The sequence below is a fragment of the Siphateles boraxobius genome, unplaced genomic scaffold (genome assembly GCF_051911475.1).
Source record: "Siphateles boraxobius isolate OS27281-9 unplaced genomic scaffold, OSU_SipBor_1 24, whole genome shotgun sequence".
NCBI classification, from domain to species: domain Eukaryota; kingdom Metazoa; phylum Chordata; class Actinopteri; order Cypriniformes; family Leuciscidae; genus Siphateles; species Siphateles boraxobius.
The window spans coordinates 15,413,047-15,433,546 of record NW_027508855.1 but is presented as its reverse complement, the minus strand read 5'-3'; the positions used below and the strand labels follow the sequence as shown (position 1 = coordinate 15,433,546).

The 20,500-nt window shown below is 35.4% G+C and overlaps 2 protein-coding genes across 2 annotated transcripts in view; both read left to right on the top strand.

Annotated features, from left to right (window-relative positions):
• Positions 1-1,486: 1,486 nt before the first annotated feature.
• Positions 1,487-9,062, top strand: gal3st1a (galactose-3-O-sulfotransferase 1a). The gene is made up of 3 exons (XM_077241631.1): positions 1,487-1,934; positions 5,908-6,068; positions 7,119-9,062. Exons 2-3 carry the CDS (start codon positions 5,938-5,940, stop codon positions 8,269-8,271), a joined length of 1,284 nt encoding a protein of 427 aa, XP_077097746.1. The 5' UTR covers positions 1,487-1,934; positions 5,908-5,937; the 3' UTR covers positions 8,272-9,062.
• Positions 9,063-11,406: 2,344 nt separating this feature from the next.
• Positions 11,407-20,500, top strand: part of ppil2 (peptidylprolyl isomerase (cyclophilin)-like 2) — a 33,070-nt gene continuing 23,976 nt past the window's right edge. Inside the window, exons 1-8 of the mRNA XM_077241630.1 lie at positions 11,407-11,568; positions 11,953-12,002; positions 13,370-13,415; positions 14,109-14,171; positions 14,508-14,559; positions 18,346-18,397; positions 18,530-18,621; positions 19,341-19,430. Of these exons, the coding sequence (XP_077097745.1) occupies positions 11,537-11,568; positions 11,953-12,002; positions 13,370-13,415; positions 14,109-14,171; positions 14,508-14,559; positions 18,346-18,397; positions 18,530-18,621; positions 19,341-19,430 (477 nt within the window). The 5' untranslated portion in view covers positions 11,407-11,536. The remainder of the gene's footprint in view (positions 11,569-11,952; positions 12,003-13,369; positions 13,416-14,108; positions 14,172-14,507; positions 14,560-18,345; positions 18,398-18,529; positions 18,622-19,340; positions 19,431-20,500) is intronic.

Here is a 20,500-nt window from a genome sequence, read left to right as displayed (position 1 = left end):
TCACAGACGCTAAAAAAGTATGTTCTATAGTATGAGTGTATGAATGTAATCTGGACGTACTACATATTCGCCATGTTGTCATTATCAGCATCAATTATGTCGCTTCACTGTCTTTCATAAATCCTCTCCCTGGGCCTAATGGGATAGTAAAGTGTCCATCATTTGCACACTTCAGAAGGAGATCATCCGGTTACTTTTTGCTTACTGTTTTATGAGTACTGTGAATACGGACAAACTGCTTTAGTCACATACTTCCGTCTAGTGCGATTTCGGATGTAGCCGAGAGGTCATTGCAAGAGGAAGGGGAAGTTATTTTGATTAAAAGATAATGAGGGCACATGAATTAAAAAAATATATATTATGTGCACGGATTAATAATTTATACTGCAACATTCTATGAAAAAACAAGAATTGTCTATTTTGATTTCATGGTGACACCAGTTATTTAGTAGGGGGTTCATTAATTATTGCTTGATTTCAAGCAACTTTTTATGAAAATATGTACAGCTCTGTTCAAAATTTGGGGGTCAATAAGGTTTTTTCGTATCTTTTTTTTTCAAAAAGGATACATTAAATCGATCAAAGGTGATAGGAAATATTTATAATGTTACAAAAGGCTTTCTATTTTAAATAAATGCTCTTGCTTTGAAATGTCTCTCTAAACTCTATACACTATGACTTTTTTTTTTTATTAGACTATTAAAAGCTTTAGCATTGTCAAAGGATCAATAAACATGAAACATGTGCATACTGTATGACAGTCAACACATTTCAAAGACCCACACCTGAAGTCCTTCAACCCTGTGGCTAACTAAACGTACTCTACCCTCGGGATCAGTTCCTTAAAAAAACACCTCACAAAAGTTGGATAGTGGGGGAAAAAATCATATTATGTCAGGAAATGGCAAGTAAACAAGCTTAGGAAGAGCTTTTGAACTTGCTGGATAATGTGTCGAGTGCTTTTGTTTAATTAAAGCTGGCATTCTAGCCGTTTACCTAAATCCACGGAACAAATCTCTATATGGAAACTCATATTGCAAAGGATAAGAGATAAGAATGGATTCTTTCCATCTGTCACTAAAGTAAACAAAGACACACTATTCAGCAAGTTGTTAAAAGTTCTTCCTGGGCTCATCTAATAAGTATGGGAGTTTCTATATAGAGATATGTGCTCATGTCACTAAAGTTCACATGAAAAGCTAAGCAAGCTGGTAAAGTTTGCAACTGAAGTTTGTAGCCAAATACCTGGAATTTTGCATTGGCCCCTCTCATGCATTAAACTACCCTTTCTAGCAACTTGCACACTTCAACCCAGCAGTATGTCCTCAATAGCTCTCCATTTCCACCTTGAATAGATCCCTCCTCCTTTCCTTTGTTCCTTACCCTTCCTCTTACTCATTTTCTCTCGCTAACCCTGTTTTGAATCTCTCCCTCTCCTATTTTTTTCTCTCTTCCTCACTTCTTCTTCTCACTCTTCTGCTAACACACACACAGAGTGACAAGCGCAGGTCCCCAGATGCTGGTCTTGCGTCACAGGAGCACAAGCCGAGCCTCTTTAGTGTTCAGTTTAGCCAGCTCAGCTGTACAGCGTGCAGACAGAGGAGAGGAGATGCGGGGGCTTCAAAATCATCAGGTGTGTGTGTGTGTGTGTGTGTGTGTGTGTGTGTGTGTGTGTGTGTGTGTGTGTGTGTGTGTGTGTGTGTGTGTGTGTGTGTGTGTGTGTGTGTGTGTGTGTGTGTGTGAAGGGTGAATGATCGCCTGGATATTTCACAAGGATACCATCTCCTAACCTTGGATTGCACGTCTGGACAGTTAACTGAGAAGGAATCAATGTTTTTCCCAGTCTTGAACCTGCATCTTTCTTAACAAAATCTCTTCAGAGTCATTGCCTTTTTCTGCCAATCAAGCTGTGACAGGGATATCTACATGATTTGGTAAGATGTTATACTAATACTTTATATTTAATCTTCAGTATGTATTATATTGGGAGAATATATAATATCATGTGTCTTTAACTCATTGTAAACATCAGTATCAATCGATAATTTTGGTTGTCTTATTTTTTTTTTGTCTAAACATCCACATAACTAAAAAATATGTAAATATAAGTTTTATTTTATAAAATAAAATGTAATGTATATGTAAAATAAAGTGTTTTCGTGATTTAAGCATAAACCTCACAAAATTATATTGTATATTTATTTAAACACAAAAGTATAATTGGCCATTCTTGTAAGAAAAATACATTTAAATCCGTATATTTTCTATGAAAGTCTTAATAGTTGATGCAGTTTTGATTCTCAGGTAAATTTTGCTTGTTTATGGATGTTTAGATGTTTTTACTGGAAATACCAGATTTTTTTTATTATTTCATTTTATATTATTTTATTATTATGATGTAGATAAAATAATTTGCTGATGGAAAGTAATCAGTTACATCCCTAAATGTCCCTCTCTAATCAGTTTGCTTAATTTGACTGTTTTCTTTGTGGCAAAGTTAAAGAAACCTTTATTCTATTTGTAACCCATCATTCACTTCATTACAGTGACTTCTTGTCTGTTATGTATTTGCCAGCTGCACTTTTCTTTGTTAAAACAGAAATTAAACTGATTTAATGCAGAAATTACAGTATAATCTCCCAGTTTTCAGATCCAATTTTCTGAACACCCATGAGTAAATCCAACATTCAACAAACCCAAAGACTTTTATGCACCGTACTGCTATCTCACAAACAAAAAATCCCACAAAAAAACGAAACTGGTGTGTGATGGATGCATTTATTTTATGTTTTATCCTAAATTAGGAGATGCAGCTGCTATAGCAATTCTTTGTGGTTCTGTAAAATCCTCATTATCCGTGACCCTCAGCATGACAATGATGATGTTGTTAGTGTTTTTTTCTGTCAACAAAGGATGACTTTGAAAATTAGAGGGTTAGAGATTGCTGCAAATAAGAACAATGGGTTCCTTCAGTCTTCTAGATTTCTAGTCTCTGCTGGTGCTTTGTTTAATATCTTTTGGTGACAGTGCTCAGCACCATATGCTGTCACTGCTTCTAATATGTTGTCTTGGTAGTATTACGATTTCCACCTGTGACCCTGCACCGCACAACCGATATTGGTCTATGGGACATGAAGAGATGCAGACAGTGTCACCTTTCTTCTGAATGCATAATTCATTCGCTGGACAGCTGGCCCTCATAATGAACACCACAGTCTCAACAACCGTCAATCATATCAGGATCAGAATAATAAAGTTCATCAAAGTTATTCATGGTTGTATTCGGAAAATGCATTTTAATATTCATACACCGTATACAGGTAGCCTACTGTGTTTTGTGTCGAGCATGCCCTGCATAGCACTATTTAAACTATTAACATGTAGCCCACAATATATATTAGGGGTATATTGTGGCAAATTTATTTAAACATACATTAAATAATCAAAACATTACTAACAGGTTAAGTAAATATAATGAATAGGCTAATATAACGTTAGTGCATATACAAAATGCTTCTCATAGTTTTTTCTCTAGCGAACTAACCTGTCGACAATAAATGCCTGAGGTGAATTTAATGCTACGTGATACTATTCTTAAGCTGTTTTATTGATATATTTCCACAGTTGAAACACTGGTTGAGAGATGTAAGCATACGGATCGATCGTCTCTTCTTCTTCTGCACTTTTTACTGGTAGCAAACAGCGTCGCATTGCCGTGCACGGTCTAGCATTATCGACTAGTGAACATTTGAAGAACTTGTGTGGATATGATAGTTAGAGGGTTTGTTGTTGTTGTTGTTGTTTTACATTTTATAGATTGTTTTTCTTCACGTGAACTTTGAGATAAAATACAATAAAAAAAAAAATCTAAATTTCACATGTTATTTAGGCTACTTATTTAATGAGTAGTTGTACCTACCATCAGATGATGACCAGCAATATGACCACAGATGATCAGAGATTACATTTAAATGATTTTATAGCCTATTTATAAAAATATTTTTAATGGTTGACCCATTTCTATGTTTTTTTATAAAGCACAATTAAAACAACAAAGTGTTGGCCAATGTGATATAGGCTACAATCATAGTTAAATCAAATTATAAAAGTACAACCCCAACCCAAAAGTACAATCAAGAATCAGTGATTCTTAAAAAGAAAATAATTCCAATGATTTCACTGTCCAAATGAATTGTATTTTGTAAATAAAAACGAATTTTGATTTTGAAAAAAGTTGTGACAGAGGCAAAATAAAAGCGAAAAGATTATAAAACATCCAAGTTAAACTGTTTTGAATGAGTCCACAATTAACTGGTAATAGGTGAGGGGATCATGTTGGGTTAGAAAAGGAGCATTCACCAAAGACTCGGTCTTTGCAAGCATGGTCATGGCTCACCACTTTGTGGCAAATGCAATAGTCACAATTCTTCAAGATTGCAAAGTATTTAGGTCTATCGCCATCTATTCTTCTCAGATGGTCTAAAAGACAGTGGAAATGTGTGCTGTGGTCAGACGAGTCCACATTTCAGCTTGTTTTTAGGAAAAAAATGACATTGAGTTCTCAGTCACAAGGACAAAAAGGACCATCAGACCTTCATCAGTGACAGGTGCAAAAGCATACATCTGTCATGGAATGGGAGGGCATCAGTTCAAATGGTATGGGTAACTTGCAAATGTGTGAAGGTACTATTGATGTAGAGGCGTATATTGGGATTTCTACAGACATATACTGCCCTCAAGATGACATCTTTCCTGGGAAGCAAGACAATACCAAGCCTCATAGTGGTTTTCTAGACACTACACCATAGAAGGGATGTGCTTGACTTCCTGTCTGCATCCAGATCTGTCTCTATTGAATATGTATGATGACCCATCATGAACAGGAGAATCAGAAACAACGATAACCACAGACTGTTGAGCAGATGTCTTGTATCAGGCGAGATTGGGCAAAAAGTCCACTTGCAAAACTTTCAATTAATTAATATCCTCAATTAAAAGGAAATGTGATGTGGAATAGTAAACATGCCTCTGTCCCAATTTTTTTGGAGTGTGTTGCAGCCATTCAAATAAAAAAAAATTTACATTTACAAAATACAATTAAGTTTTGGTCAGTGAAAACTTTGAAAATCTTTTCTTTGTACTTTTGTCAGTTAAATAAAGGTTCAAGAGAGTTAACAAATCACAGATTCTTGATTTTGTTGCATTTTACAAAATATCCCAACTTGAATGGATTTGGGGTTGAAGCACCAAGACGTAAATGTAACGGATAATAACACCATAGCATAATGCATTCAAACAAAAGTGGAAATATGTCTTCTTCTGTTTTATTCTTTTAAGAAGGGTATTACTGTAACACAAAGGTAGCAGGTGAAGTAAAGAGTTTAAACAAAGAAAGGCAACTGCAAAACAATTTTATATTTTCTAGTTTGTTTATGACATTTCTTGGTTTTGGGTTAAAAATCATTTGTAAGACTACTACTAAAAACAACTAATCTGTGATTAAAAATAGAGAATATCTTAAAAGAAACAGTGACCTGTCACATCACCTAAAATGAAAATATTCTAGAATCTAAATTACCTGCAATGTCACTTCAAATCCCCTCATAAGCACATGTTGAGCAGATGTAGATTAAATGAATGAACTCATGGGAGAAAAGCAATTGAGTGAGCAGCAGTGTACCTAAATAATTGGGCACTTGAGGAAAGGGTGACGAATGTCTCTTAACGCACTAGAAATGCTTCATGCCGCACTAGAGGACTCTGCTTACGTAAACACAGTACATACCGCAGCTCATTTAAACTATATTTACTTAAAAGGGTCTTTAACTACAAGGTTAACAACAAATCCATTAGAGTTGCACTCAGTAGCATAATGTCATTATTGAAGATTCTTTCTCTTTGTTTCAGGATTTTCTTCCAGTGTCCAACCAGGCAGCTATGATGGTTGAAAAACCCGTGCGGCATTGGAGGTCCATCTGTAAGGGACTGATCCTGGGTGTGCTCCTCACCACCTGCATGATTCTTCTGTACTCCCTGTCCAGTCCAGAAGTCCAATTTGGCCTGCAAGAGTGAGTCCCTTCATGGACTTTGAACAAGAACAAGTCAAAGTTGAATTGGATGATAGCAGTATTTTTCCATGAACCTCATCAAGAAAACGAAGCCATAAATTCTCCCTAAATTCTTGTTCCGAACTATCCTGACAGAAAACGTTTTTGGAATTATATTTTTATTTTATTTTATTTAACACACACATATATTATATAAACACAAACTTTTATGTTAGACGCGATTAATCGCGATTAATCAATTTTACAGCACTAATATTATGCTAGGCTGCATTAATTGATCAAACATGCAGTCTTCATTGTCTGATAATTCAGAAATCATTCTAATATGCTGATTTGCTGCCCAGGAAATTAATTTTTAATGTTGAAAACAGTTGATACAAAACCATGAAACAAATAAAATGTATATAAATGATTTTATTAACATTGTAAATATCTTTACTTTCACCTTTAAAACATTTCTTGTTTCCTTACAGAATAAAAGTATTAATTTTACTGACCCAAAACCAAAGTCAAACTGTAGTGTGTGTGTGTGTGTGTGTGTGTGTGTGTGTGTGTGTGTCTGTGTGTGTGTGTGTGTGTGTGTGTGTGTGTGTGTGTGTGTGTGTGTGTGTGTGTGTGTGTGTGTGTGTGTGTGTGTGTGTGTGTGTGTGTGTGTGCTTAAATTGTCATGAAAATAATGCAAAATATATAAAGAAAATATTTGTTTTCTTTATATATTATTTTTTAAATATAATTTCCTTAATTGTTCTTTTGACGTTAGGGACAAATATGGATATAGATCTTAGCAAGATATTTTTGGTTTATTTATTTGTTGTAACTAGTGGTGTCAAATCGATTTATCGCATCCAACATAAAAATTTGTAAATATATAATATATGTGTGTAATACACACACTTTTATATATATATATATAGATATATATATAGATATATGTATATGAAATTAATCACGAATAATCGATTTGACGTTTAACAACTTATTCTAAAGATGATTAAAATATATCTAAAAATAAATTCAAATGACAGTATTTTGGTCCATTTTTGTTTACAGGGTCCTTGTGCCTTACTCATGTGCTCATCGCCCTTCTGCCGCCCACTCCTCAACAATCTCAAACGACTCCCATCATGCCTCTGGGCAGAGAATCTGCACTCCAAAAGTGGACATCATGTTCATGAAAACCCATAAAACAGCTAGTAGCACTTTTCTCAACATCCTCTTTCGCTTTGGCGAAAAACACCACCTCAAATTTGCCTTCCCCAACAGCCGCAATGACTTCTTTTACCCCTCCCCTTTCCATCACTCACAAGTGAAGGACTACAGGCCTGGAATGTGTTTTAACATCATCTGTAATCACATGCGTTTCAATGCAGCTGAGGTGGCCAAAGTGCTTCCAGCCGACACCTCGTACATCACAATCCTCCGGGACCCGGCTGATCTTGCTGAGTCCTCGTTCCACTATTTCGGACGCATTGTACCTCTCACGTGGAAGCTTTCTGGGGACGATAATCTGAGACAATTCCTGACAGATCCAACGCTTTACTATGACCCAGAAGGATTCAATTCTTTTTATCTCAAAAACTTGCTTTTCTTTGACTTTGGCCAGGATAATAACTTACATCCAGATGACCCAAAGGTGGATGAGGCCATTCGCGCAATCGCCAAGCGCTTCCAATTGGTAATGCTTGTGGAGTATTTTGAAGAGTCGCTTATCCTGCTCAAGGACAGCCTCTGCTGGGACATGGAGGACTTGCTTTTCTTCAAACTCAATGCTCGGAAAGATTCAACCATTTCGAAACTGACTCCAGAGCTCAGGGCCAATGCGCTGGAGTGGAACGCCATCGATTGGAAGCTTTACCAGTATTTCAACGCCACCTTCTGGCGTAAAGTGGACGCTTACGGCCGTGAGCGCTTGGCGAGAGATGTCGCAGAGCTGCAACGCAGAAATGCAGAAATGGCTTCCATTTGCATTGAAGGAGGCCATGCCGTCGATGCAGGAAGCATCGTGGAGACTTCCATGCAGCCGTGGCAACCCATCGGTGAGAAGTCGATTATGGGATACAATCTGAAAAAGAATGTCGACAAAGCACACGGAAAGCTCTGCAAGAAGATGCTCACACCAGAGCTGCAGTATCTCACCGAAATGGGCGTCAACCTGTGGATAACTAGGCTGTGGGGTCACATAAGAGAGATCCTTCACTGGTAGCTCAGAGGAGATGTTTGCTGAGGTGAAAGGTCAGCACAGCCTTGTATACAACAGACCTAAAACCTGTTTTTCTGTGTCAGAAAGAAATAAAAACATTAAAATGCATGACTGAATAAAACATTTTCATATTTATATGAATCTTACCCAAATAAGTGGTGACAGTCACATCTTTAACATATTTTGTGTCCATATATGTACTGTTAAGGCCCGTTGATGCCAAGAACAATGACTGTAATGATATCTATCATCTACAGCAATGCATGATAACATTGTTTATCATAGGCGCATCCTGCAGTTATTTCTGTGGCTTTAAAATTTGCATGAAACAGAAGTTTGATAGTATTTTCTTCCCTATTGTGATATATCGAAGTGAAACAGCTTCTTGGGCAATAAAAAAGGGTGGAACTTGATTTTGTCTATCAGGAACTGATTTTGAATAGATTTTTTTACTATATCTTTATAGTTATTGTCCTTGGTGTGAATAGGCCTGAATTCACCACTATGTATTATTTAGTGTGTGGTTGCTTGAGTCAATCATATAAATGAATCAACTACGCTTGTTACATGACCTCATTCTTTGAAGCTCTTATTGTTGGTGCCAATGGCAATAGCAATAATTAGCTTATTTCTTAAACTGGTTTAGACTCATTCAGAACTTGAGTTTCACTGTTATCATCACTTGAATGTTGAGAGGAAAAGTGATTTTAAGCTGAAATGTGATTCCTGTGGAAGAGGCAACTGAGCAGCCTTGAAATCCACAAAAGATGACAAAATAAAAACTTTATGTAACATACACGTCTCGTTCATGTTTCGTCATCGCTTACACAAATCCTGCCTTTCAGATTTCAGAATGGATAAAAGAATAAACACACTGATTTCTTTTGTTTATACTGCATGTAAACATTTACACATTCTCTTCTTACAGAAATAGAGCAGAAGTGTATTATGAATGCCATGACCCAGGTCAGACTTTTGCAGAAATACCTTCTGGCAATTGCAGTTGTGTTGTTGATAATGCACACTGACACTGACTGATTCCTGAAAAAGCCAGGATCTGCAGTGTTCCTCAGCAGACGATAACCAGCTTATAAATGCATTTCTATACATACACTCCCGGGCAAAAAATGAGCCAAGCCCAAAATGGCTAAACACTAAGATTTTAATTGTCTTAACCACAAATTATTGGTAAGAAAATTGGCCAAATTTAAGCAAATGCACTACTTAAAAAAGCATCAAAGACAGAATTATGTTTTTGGCTGAATATGGGAAGTTGCATGACACGAGTTGCATGGTGATTCTCCAGAGCGGTGTCTTTGAAAATCTGCTGAGAAATATAATAATAAAAGCATCTCTACCAGAGTAAAGCATGGAGGAAGAGTGTCATTATGTGGGGAGCCTTTTTAGCCACTGGTATTGTTGAGCTACTTCAATGTGAAAATTATTTAATGCTTTGAAGTACAGTACAATATTGCATAATTGTTTGTTTCCCACAAGTGAAAAGCTGCTGTCTAAAGAAGAATGATCAGATGTTATTTTTTTCAACAAGACAATGCTCCGTCCCAAACTGCAAAGACAATCAAGAAGTGGCTGGAGAAGAAGTCCATCAGGCTCATGTTCTGGCTGATCAGAGTCCAGATTTGAACGCAGTCAACACGTGAGATCATGCGATGATTGATATCACACCATTCTTATACTGTGATACTCACAGTTTGAGTAATAGAGCTCATTGTGAATTCAAAATGTTGAGCAGGTTGAAAGGAGGCAGAATGTCACCGGCGAGGATATTCTACTTCCTGTTTCTCAACACTGGAAAAACGTGGAGACTAGAGGATTTTCTTAGCAAACAGTTTGTGCTTTACAGTTGTGTTCAGGACTCAGCGTGGCATTGTTACACTGGAGAATAATGAGTGGTCTCTTTAATTGCTATACACATACGCTCATATGATATTATAATGCCAATATGCACTGTGGCTCGGCCCTGTGTGTTAGCAGAGTACTGGCAGAGCACATGGCAGATACATGTGAATCAGCCATCTTGCCAGCTCGGATGTAGCATCACCTGGCTTCAGTAATCACAGCTGGCTAGTGTTACAACTCACTGAATTTCTCATATTGCTCTCTGTGTTTCAGGATGTGTCAAGTCTTTTCAAGGGGGAAATAAAATAGAAGCAAATACATTTTGTTTGCTTCCTTAAGAAGCAAAAAGGAGTCACCAAAACAACACCTGAATCTTAATGCATCTGTCAATTAGAAATATTTGTATCAAATGCCAACACAAGGCTGAAAAGAATACAAAACAAGCAAGGAAACTTTAAATACTTTGTTGACGGAAATAAATTGTGATGTGACCTCACATTGAGCACACAGTGATTTTTTTTTTTTAGCTTACTGTGATCTCATATTGTGACAACAGTATGAGTATCCACACTGTGAGATCAAATTGTTGTCTGGGAACCTTAAAGGGAATATTTGGTCTCACATTAAACTCAAATGAATTGGAAGACATTTCTCAACTACTCATGAACAGTTTGAAGCCATTAACATTGAGTGGAACAACACTGACTTTTTTCCCCCTGTAAAAAGCTGTTCTATTATATGCTAAATTACTTTATCTACATTATTTGTGTCATTCTTACTAATTTCCTGACCAGTAATTTGTGATTAAAACATTTAAAACCACTAAAAGACCACTAAATATTTTGACATTTTTGGCTTGGCCCTTAATTTATTTATTTATTTATTTAGCCCAGGAGTGTATGTCATGCACATCTTGCCAGTAAGCCTAAAGAAGGGCAATTTTGTAAATGAAAACACATTTGAAAGCAATGTTATTTCCCGGTCAACCAACACAAAATAGTTATAGTAATAGTAAACCACAAAAAGAAATACGTATGCATACTTTCTATATAATAGCCTATATATTTATATTAATGCAGCCCCAGTAGTGCTTTCATATTCACGTTAGGTTTTTCAGATTTTAGTTATCTAAATAAAATATCATTATTGCTCATTTTTTTAACTATTATATCATCACATAAAGACTGCTGTTGCTACAGATATAATAGTGTATCAGTCAGTATTGAAATCACTATTCGTACCGAAGAGGCAAAATAAAAACATTTCCCGTTTCACATCGGACACATTTTACTGTCGCGCTAAACGTTAACCGGAAGTGTGTTTAAAAAAGTCGTAGGTTTTGTGTTGGTTGTTTATGCGTTTATAAACTTTAATTCTTACGTTCACTGCTACATCTTCGGCCACAAAAATGGGGAAACGACAGCATCAAAAAGATAAGATGTAAGTTGGAATGAAATATCACGCGAGTAAAATATGACATCATGTTTGAACTCTAACTCTACACTAACTATCGAGCATAAACGTTATATATAGTATCTGTATATGAATATATATATGTATATTATTGCAATGATATCGTGTTATGTGTTATTAGAGGTTTATAATGTTTGTCTTAAAACTATACAAGTCCAGCTTTCATTATTGCGTCTAATTCCTAACATCATTATCTTATTTTGTAACGTTAGTTATTTATGTTTATGCTTTGTAATAGTATTAACATAGTATTTAGTTGTGAGATGTTGCCCACTTCTTTCATATGGTTTCATTTAATTCTTATTCTTCAATAAGTATAATAATATTATTCTTTATATCTGTCTGTTTCAGGTACATCACTTGTACAGAATACACTCAGTTTTATGGAGGGAAGAAATCAGGTACTTACATTAGTCTAGATGTATTGCACTCTTTGTATTAAGAAAAAATCTGTGATTGGTGCTTATTCCAAATCAGTCATCATGTGTGTAAGTGCGGTGACCAATTATTATTAATTGGCGTGATGACTCCGATCTTCAACCAGATAGTTCAAATCCAATCTGACCTATAATGCTGCCTGAATCATATTCATACACTGTTCGTTCGTTGGCCAGGGGAAAACTGTCCCCTCACTGAGCCTGGTTTCTCCCAAGGTTTTTAATTTTTTCTCCATTCTGCCACCTGATGGAGTTTTGGTTCCATACCACTGTCGTCTTTTTTCACCTTTGTTACCATTGGCTTTTGGCTTGCTTAGTTGGGGACGTTAAATTTAACATTTAATATAATATTCAACAGTAATATTTATCTGCCTTCACTGACACCATTATATGAGAACTGAACTGAGCTGGGCGATGACATAACAGTTATACATCACGGGACATCTCCAGAGCGGCTATATATATAAATGAACTAAATAAGTAACTTTTTTTTACAACAAAAATGTAACATCACTGAACTTAATTATGCTGGACTGCGACGCTATTTTCTTCTGGAAACAAACTTTGTTGCATTATGTTCCTGTTATCTCTGTAAAGCTGCTTTGAAACAATCTGTATTGTAAAATATAAATAAATGTGACTTGACTTGATTAACACAATAGGTACAAAATTCAGTATTCAACAGTAAACACAAAGCAAGCATTGTTGGACATACAATATGAGTAAAACAAATGAACAGCGTATTCAGAGATGAATATACATTTGTGGTTTAAATACAATGTCATATTGCAGTTTTTACAGAAAGAGTAATGTCAGGTGGGGAAAAATATGCACATTTCAAACTTGAAATTTAAGGGTTTCCACAGTCTTGAAAAATATCAGACATTTTTTAACTGAATGAATAAACAAATCAGGTTCTCTGACACGTTGTATGCTACCGTTTAAAAGTTTGGGTTCAGTAAGATTTTCTTTTTTCTTTTCTTTTATTCAATAAAGATGCATGAAATTGATCAAAACAAAGTAACAGTAAATAGGTTTGTTACAAAAGATTTCTATTTCAAATAAATGCTGTTCTTTTGAACTTTCTGTTCTTCACAGAATCCTGAGTATTAAATGCAGCATGGTTTCCACAAAAATATTATAGCCTATATATTATATAAAATAAAATGGTGTATGTAATGCTGTTGGTTTTCTTGTCTCTCACTGTGTTGTTTGATTGATTGCACCATGTATAGACTTATTTTGTGGACTTATTATTTGATATTGCTGATGCTTCTCCGCCGAAACTCCATGTGATCAGTAAAATAAACCTTTTGTTGTCTTGTTTATAGAAATCCCACGGTCCAATTTCAGACGTCTGCCATTTGATCATTGCAGGTGAGTTTAGAAATGCATAACACTTTTCATGTTTAATAGAAACGTCCTTTGTGTTTCCCTAATTTAGGTCTTGTACAATAGATCCTGCTTTCATAACTGCTATGGGGTTCAAATAATGCTGTCATTGCTTTTATTTGAGGTAAAGCTGCTGTCATTTTTTCCTGAACCCCCCCCCCCCCACATTGAAGTTGTGATAGTCTTTACTTCCCTGAATGTCGGGTCTCATGTGAGTGACATTTTTTCCCCGACCTTGTGCCAGTAAACACGTCATCAGAGAAGAGAAGGGCACATTAATTAAAAAAAAAAAATGTGCACGGATATATAGTTTATAATAAATACTGAAATATTCCATAAAAATAAGAATTGTCAAAATTGTCAATTTAAAATACTTTTCTCCTGTTTTAGTTTAATATGCAGAGACAACTATTTGAACGATTTTCTTAAAATTGTGCTTCCAAAACATTGTTCTGTTTGTTGGAGCGGCCTGATGTGTGAACTCTTAGCTAAAAAAAACAACCTTTTGAGTTTGGGACAGGGCTTTTCATTTGTTCACTGTTCATGAAACTTGTTTGGAAACCATCAGTATGTTTGCAGATCTGTTTGAGGGCTCAGAAATGACACACAGCAGCTCTAGTATCATGCTATATGTATGAGTTTGAGTCTTTTAATTTCTGTCTTTTATCCCTCACATAGTTTGTCTCTTCAGCCCTTTGAGTATCCCATGTGCACAGTGGACGGGGTGGTTTTTGACCTAATGTGAGTATATATCACTCTCGTCAATAGCAAAATGAATGAGTCATTTGTAAATCATTAATTTATGTACATGTATTAATTATGTACTTATTTATAGTACCTTATATTAAGTAAAGACATTTACATTATGAAAAATTCTGTTTCTATTTTTGACCTATTCATTAATGAATCCTGAAAAAAAGTCAAATCATATTAGAATCATGACACTGAAGTCTGAAAATTCAGCTTTGCTCTCACAGGAATAAATAACTGTTAAAAATATAAAATAAAAATGAAACAGTTATTTTAGGTTATTTTATGATGAGACCAGAAAATGATTAACATTTGTTTTTTCTTTAGGAGCATTGTGCCTTGGATTAAGAAGTTTGGTACCAACCCCATAACTGGAGAGGTATTTCAGTTATTCCAACCTATTTATTGTTTATTTGATGCTGGCCAGTAGACTTTTCAAAATCTTTGGAAGTAAAAGGTGGTTTCAAGTCCTGCTGGGAAGTTTGTATTTACAAGGTGGGAAGTTTTTTAAATCATTCTCGCCGGAATAAGATGGCGGTTTACCTTTTCTTAATTAACTACACAAAAATACAGCAAGGTTTTTAAATCTATACTTCTAGAAAATGAAAAACAAAGAATGTGCATCTCTCTCTCCGCTCCACCTATAGCTGGTGTGTGGCTGCCGTCGCATCATCCAAGTGGAGGCTGCACACTGGTGGCGGTTGAGGAGAGATCCCTGATATGAGTGTAGAGCACTTTGGGTGTACAGTAACCCAAATTGCACTCATTCATTCATTGTGGTGGCGTTCATGTGTGTTCAACTCTTAACGATCTTTCCAACATGAGTTGAACACACCAAAAGCTCATTATCAAATGTCTTGCATGGATTAACCCACTAGAGGGCGTCAGACTCCATTTGAGGAGAAGCTGAGCGCTTCAGGAAAGAAAAAGACTGATGACACCAAGTAAACTGCAACATCATTAACTCCAGATGATGCTATCAGTGCACTCGCACCTTCATCCTAGAGAATCCAAAGCTACAAACCAGAATCTCTGCATGTTGTAAAGCACTGCGGGTAATCTGGGAAGAAGAAACATATTTAGTGGTGTTTCTCGTATTTAGGTAAAATAGTAATAAACTTGTAGTTTGTTTAAGATACAGACCTTAATAATACCTAAAACCATGCAACTTGAGTAGAGATCTGTAAGTACTTTTTATGCGATACATCTTATGATTTTCAACTTGCAGAAAACAAAATGGCCTAAAGCCCCATGGACTTACTGTATGTTGAATTACATACCTGAGCCTCATCTGTGGGCTAGAATATGTGTAGAATATGTAGAATATGACTTGTGGCTGTGCTCTTTTAACTTGGCCCAGGAACTAGTGTTGTTATATTTAACTTAAATTGAAACTATTAAAAATCGTTTGCCGTAATTGAAATAAAGCTGATATAAAAATGAAATATAAATATTAGATGAAAAACTTTACCAAAAATAAAACTGAATTAAAAACAATTTAAACTAAAGATAAAAAACTAATACAATTACAAAAAGAACATATCAAAATTACCGAATTGAAAATATAAAAATGAAAGCTAATTCAAAAAATCTTAAGAAAACTATACATTAAAATGAAAATTAAATGACAAAAGCACAACAAAATTACTAAAATGAAAATATAAAAATATTTGCTAATTTAAACATAAGAATACTTTAATAGAATATAAATAATATATATATATATATATATATATATATATATATATATATAAACACTGCCAGTAACCTCCTAGCAACAACCCAGAATACCTAAACCACCTCTAAAAACCATTCAACACACAATATACCTTGGTATTTTGTTACATTGGTAAGAAATCGCCAATAAAATATAACAATAATCATAATTTCATTGCATATTTGCCAAATGGTAGGCATTTTTTGCTTTGAGTTTAAATTTATATTTTGGAGAATAGTCAAGCTTCAGAAATTCACTTATGTGTCGCTTAGAGGGAAAATACTCTATTACCGTACCCATCTAGAAATTATTATTGGGACTATATGAAGATATTTCACAGGCCTGCTGATGGTGGCTAACGGTGTTCAGTGTGCCAGGAGTGGATGTGTGTGTAAATTGCTGTGTAATCAGTTCACTGGACACACATCGCTGCACTCTTAATTTATGGAATAGGAGTTGTAGGGTCTCTCCGTGTGCGTGCTGCATGCATAATCAGTTTGCCCTGGTTTCAGCCAAAGTTGTGTGAATGTTTACAGAGAGTCTTTTTTTGGGTGTGATACAGGACGTCCTGTATGTACTTGCTTCAAAATTCAGATTCAGTGTCCATTGAAGCACATGGCTGTCATCTTTTAATTCATCTTTATAGATATGCATCTGAGTGAATGCATGTCTGGACATGCCTAGATTGTGTGTTTCTGTTCCTATACACAGTTTGACTGTGTTATCTGAAGTATTCAAGATTGATTTGTCTCGCTAGATGGAGAGGAGGAGAGTGAGTGCTGTGAGTTAATGAGAGGTGACTGTGAAAACGGATTCTATGTGTGTGTGTGTGTGTGTGTGTGTGTTAGAGTGACTTTTACAGAGATCTTCTGGACATGCCAGGACTTGTTCTGCGGTGTAAACATCATGCTCTCATGTGTTCTGCGTCACAATTGTGTGTTTAAATGTGTAGTAGTGAGGCATGTAATCAGATATGTGTTATGTTGTATCAGTCCTACATTTTTTAAATGTCGGTGTGTTTGTTAGTTTATTATTATTGCATTTCAGACACAATGGTTATTCAAAGTGCTTTACATAAAATGGATTAAAAAATAATCATAAAATAATCACAAAAGATGTAAAATCCATTCAGCCAATCTGATCGCAACTGGTGATTTCAAGTAGTTCTTGCCATTTCTGTGTCCAACGTATCCATCACAAACAGTCTGTAGTCTGAGCCAGAGACTCCCAGTGTCTATTACACACCAGCTACTGGGTTTACCAGGGAGGGAGAAACAATCCTGAGGGATTTTGACCCGTCTCAGTCTGATTCACTGTGTCACTGTATCACGGTGTGGTCAGTTTATATGTTTCCCGCAGGGAGAACAATCCTCGTCACAAAGTTTAAACCCCAAGCGACACCAAATAGACTCAACTGCAAATGGTTTACTTATGGTTTACATGAATGATAAGCTGTATTAGCATTGAAAAATGACACAACCATTCAAAAGTTTGGGGTCATTCAGATTTTTAAAATAATTTTGTAAAAAGTCTTCTCACCAATGCTGCATTCATTTAATCAAAAATACAGTAAAAACTGTGAAATATAATTAGAATTTAAAATAACTTTTCTGTTTTAATACAGTAAAATATGTATTACCGTAATGGCAAAGCTGAATTGTCAGCATCATTACTCCAGTCTTCAGTCACACGATTCTTCAGAAAGCATGCTGATTTGCTGCTCAAGAAATATCAATGTTGACAACAGTTGTACTGCTTAATATTTTCGTGAAAATTGTGATATTTTTTTTTCAGGATTCTTTGATGAAAAGAAAGTTCAAAACAACAGCATTTACTAAAGAAACTGAAATCTCGTGTAACACATTAAATGTCATCACTGTCAGTTTTGATCTATCTAAGTGTCTTTGCTGTATAAAAGCATTGATTTCTTTTAAAACTAAAAATCTAACTGACCCGTAACTTTTGAATGGCGTTGTACGTCACCTTTAATATCGTTTTACAGTTTTTCTGTATGCTAAAAAAAACTGGCCAGCACTTTTAGCTAATTAACTGGAGTCTATCTTTGTTGTAATCTCACATGAATTAACTTTTTCTTTTCTCTAAAATCATACTAGATCCACAGCATTGCGTGATGGTGTTTAAAATGAGTGGTATTCAGTTAGTGCCTTGATTTATCTTCGCCCAAACCTGTCCTATATGAATCAATTAATTCATGCTAAATAATTAAACACAATTAGACATTCACAGGGTGTGATTACATTATAATTGAAAAGGTAGGTGTGTCTGAGAGCCAAAGTCTGATAGATATAGTCACAGACTTCCTAACTTTTCTCTCTCTCTCTCTCTCTCTCTCTCTCTCTCTCTCTCTCTCTCTCTCTCTCTCTCTCTCTCTCTCTCTCTCTCTCTCTCTCTCTCTCTCTCTCTCTCTCTCTCTCTCTCTCTCTCTAGAAGCTTGAGGCTAAATCCCTCATCAAGCTTAACTTCAGCAAAAACAGTGAAGGTAAATATGTTTGTGTGTGCGCGCTCTTTATCCTCTTACCTGACTTGCGTCAACAACAATATGTGCTAATGACGAGATAATGGATTGAAGTCCTCTACTGTGCATATTCTGTCTTTCTCTCCTGTACTTTAGGGAAGTACCACTGTCCTGTGCTCTACACAGTGTTCACAAACAACTCTCACATTGTTACCAACAAAGTCACAGGGAATGTTTTCTCTAATGAGGTAAAACAGCCTACATCTGAAATGTTTTAAAGGTTATTTTTGCATGCAATTTAAGGGACCGTAGTCTACACGTCTGTAGCATTTACTTCTACTTCCAAGTCAACTTGTAATATTTTTCAAGGTTTCTTGAACCCAAAACAGTCATTATTTAGTTTTATCCAAAAAATATTATATAAATATTTCTAAATGTATAGTATATCATTAAATAAATAGAATAATAAATTCATATATTCAAATTAATTAATTTAAATTGATGAAAAAAAATATTTTATTTTATTAATCAATGTAAATTGTTCATGTTGACAGAAACTTTTAGTTTTTTTTTTCTTCTTCCATGGAGCACAAATGATAATAAGTTAAAGTTAATAAAGTTACTGTTGCTCTGTTCTATTCAAACACGGTGGCCAGGGAATGTTCAACTCATAAAAGTAGTCAGTTTGACCCGTGAACTATATTGCAAGTCTTCTGAATCCATTTGATGAAATTGAAGTTAATGTGGTTGTGACAGCACATCAATGAATTACTAATTTTTGCTGTTCAGTTTCCATGCATGTTGGAAAACGTAGGTATATACTAATGTGCAAGGAAAATACGGTTGTTCATGCTCCCTTTAATATGATGCAAACATTAATAATTTTCAATCAATGCATTAACTGTCTTTTAACTGTATAAATGTGTACATTATTAGTAAAAATCTTATAAATGTGTGTTTTGTTTAGGCTGTAGAGCAGCTCAACATCAAGACAAAGAGTTATAAAGACCTGCTGACGGATGAACCCTTCACCCGCCAGGATCTCATCACACTACAGGTGACGGACACAGTCAGTTTATGTGTTTATGACTGTAAAGTGACGATTAAGCAGTGTCACACGACATGAGTGCTGTTATGTTAGCATGGCTGTGATTTAATACAGCTTTCCTCGACACAAGTCAGTATCAAGCAACTAGCGTTTCGGACAACAATCACCCAGTTCAATTTTAGTTTGGATGTGGCTGTCTGTGTATCAAAACCCTTTGTTGTCTATTTGATTTCATGAAATGTCAGGTTGAAGCCGGTTCACATGCACTACAGTGTTTAACAGCTATCAAGAGAGAGACAGTCAGGCTGACAGACACAGGAATCATTTGCATTCAACAATTATAAATATCTGCTCAGCTATTATAGTGTTTATTCATATCCCCAATGGCCTTTTTTTATATGTTCAGTTTTCATTTGAAGTTGTTTGGTTTTATAAATGTTTTGTAGCTTTAATTAATTCTATATGGCTTTAATTAATTTGTAGTTTTCGTCAGTTTATTTGAACTTTTTTAATTACCTAAAACTTAACACTGGTCCCAAAGTTTGTGAAAAAAACAAACAAACACTAAAGCACATATAGTGGATGTTTTGGGGCAAAGCATTTTACCGGGATATAAATGTTAATGCTCCCTGTTCCAAAATGGCCACAGGCTAACATAAGGTTTGTGTTTTTAAATGAATCTTTAAACTCCCGTCATATGACTAATGACACCATAAAGCTTGTAAACCTGTTAACTTTTGCAAGAATTCCAGAAACTTATAGAAAAATTCACCCACAGGAATAAGTGTAGCATCTCACCACTAAAGGATATTTGGACAGCTTTAAAGCTGAAATAATACATTTTTGGAAGAACAAAGTAATATAAACCCTTTAACAAAAATATGAGCTGCACATTTCTGCTTTGAAACCTTCCGGAATGTATTGCCCCATTGACTTTCATTGTAAGTGCATTACTGCAAACACATCCCTCAGATTGTGACAAAAACAAAACAAAAATCAAGGTTAAGTTATTGTATGTGGCAATTGACAGCATGCCATCAATAGAGCTAAACTTGTTCTCAACCTCAAAGATACCTATA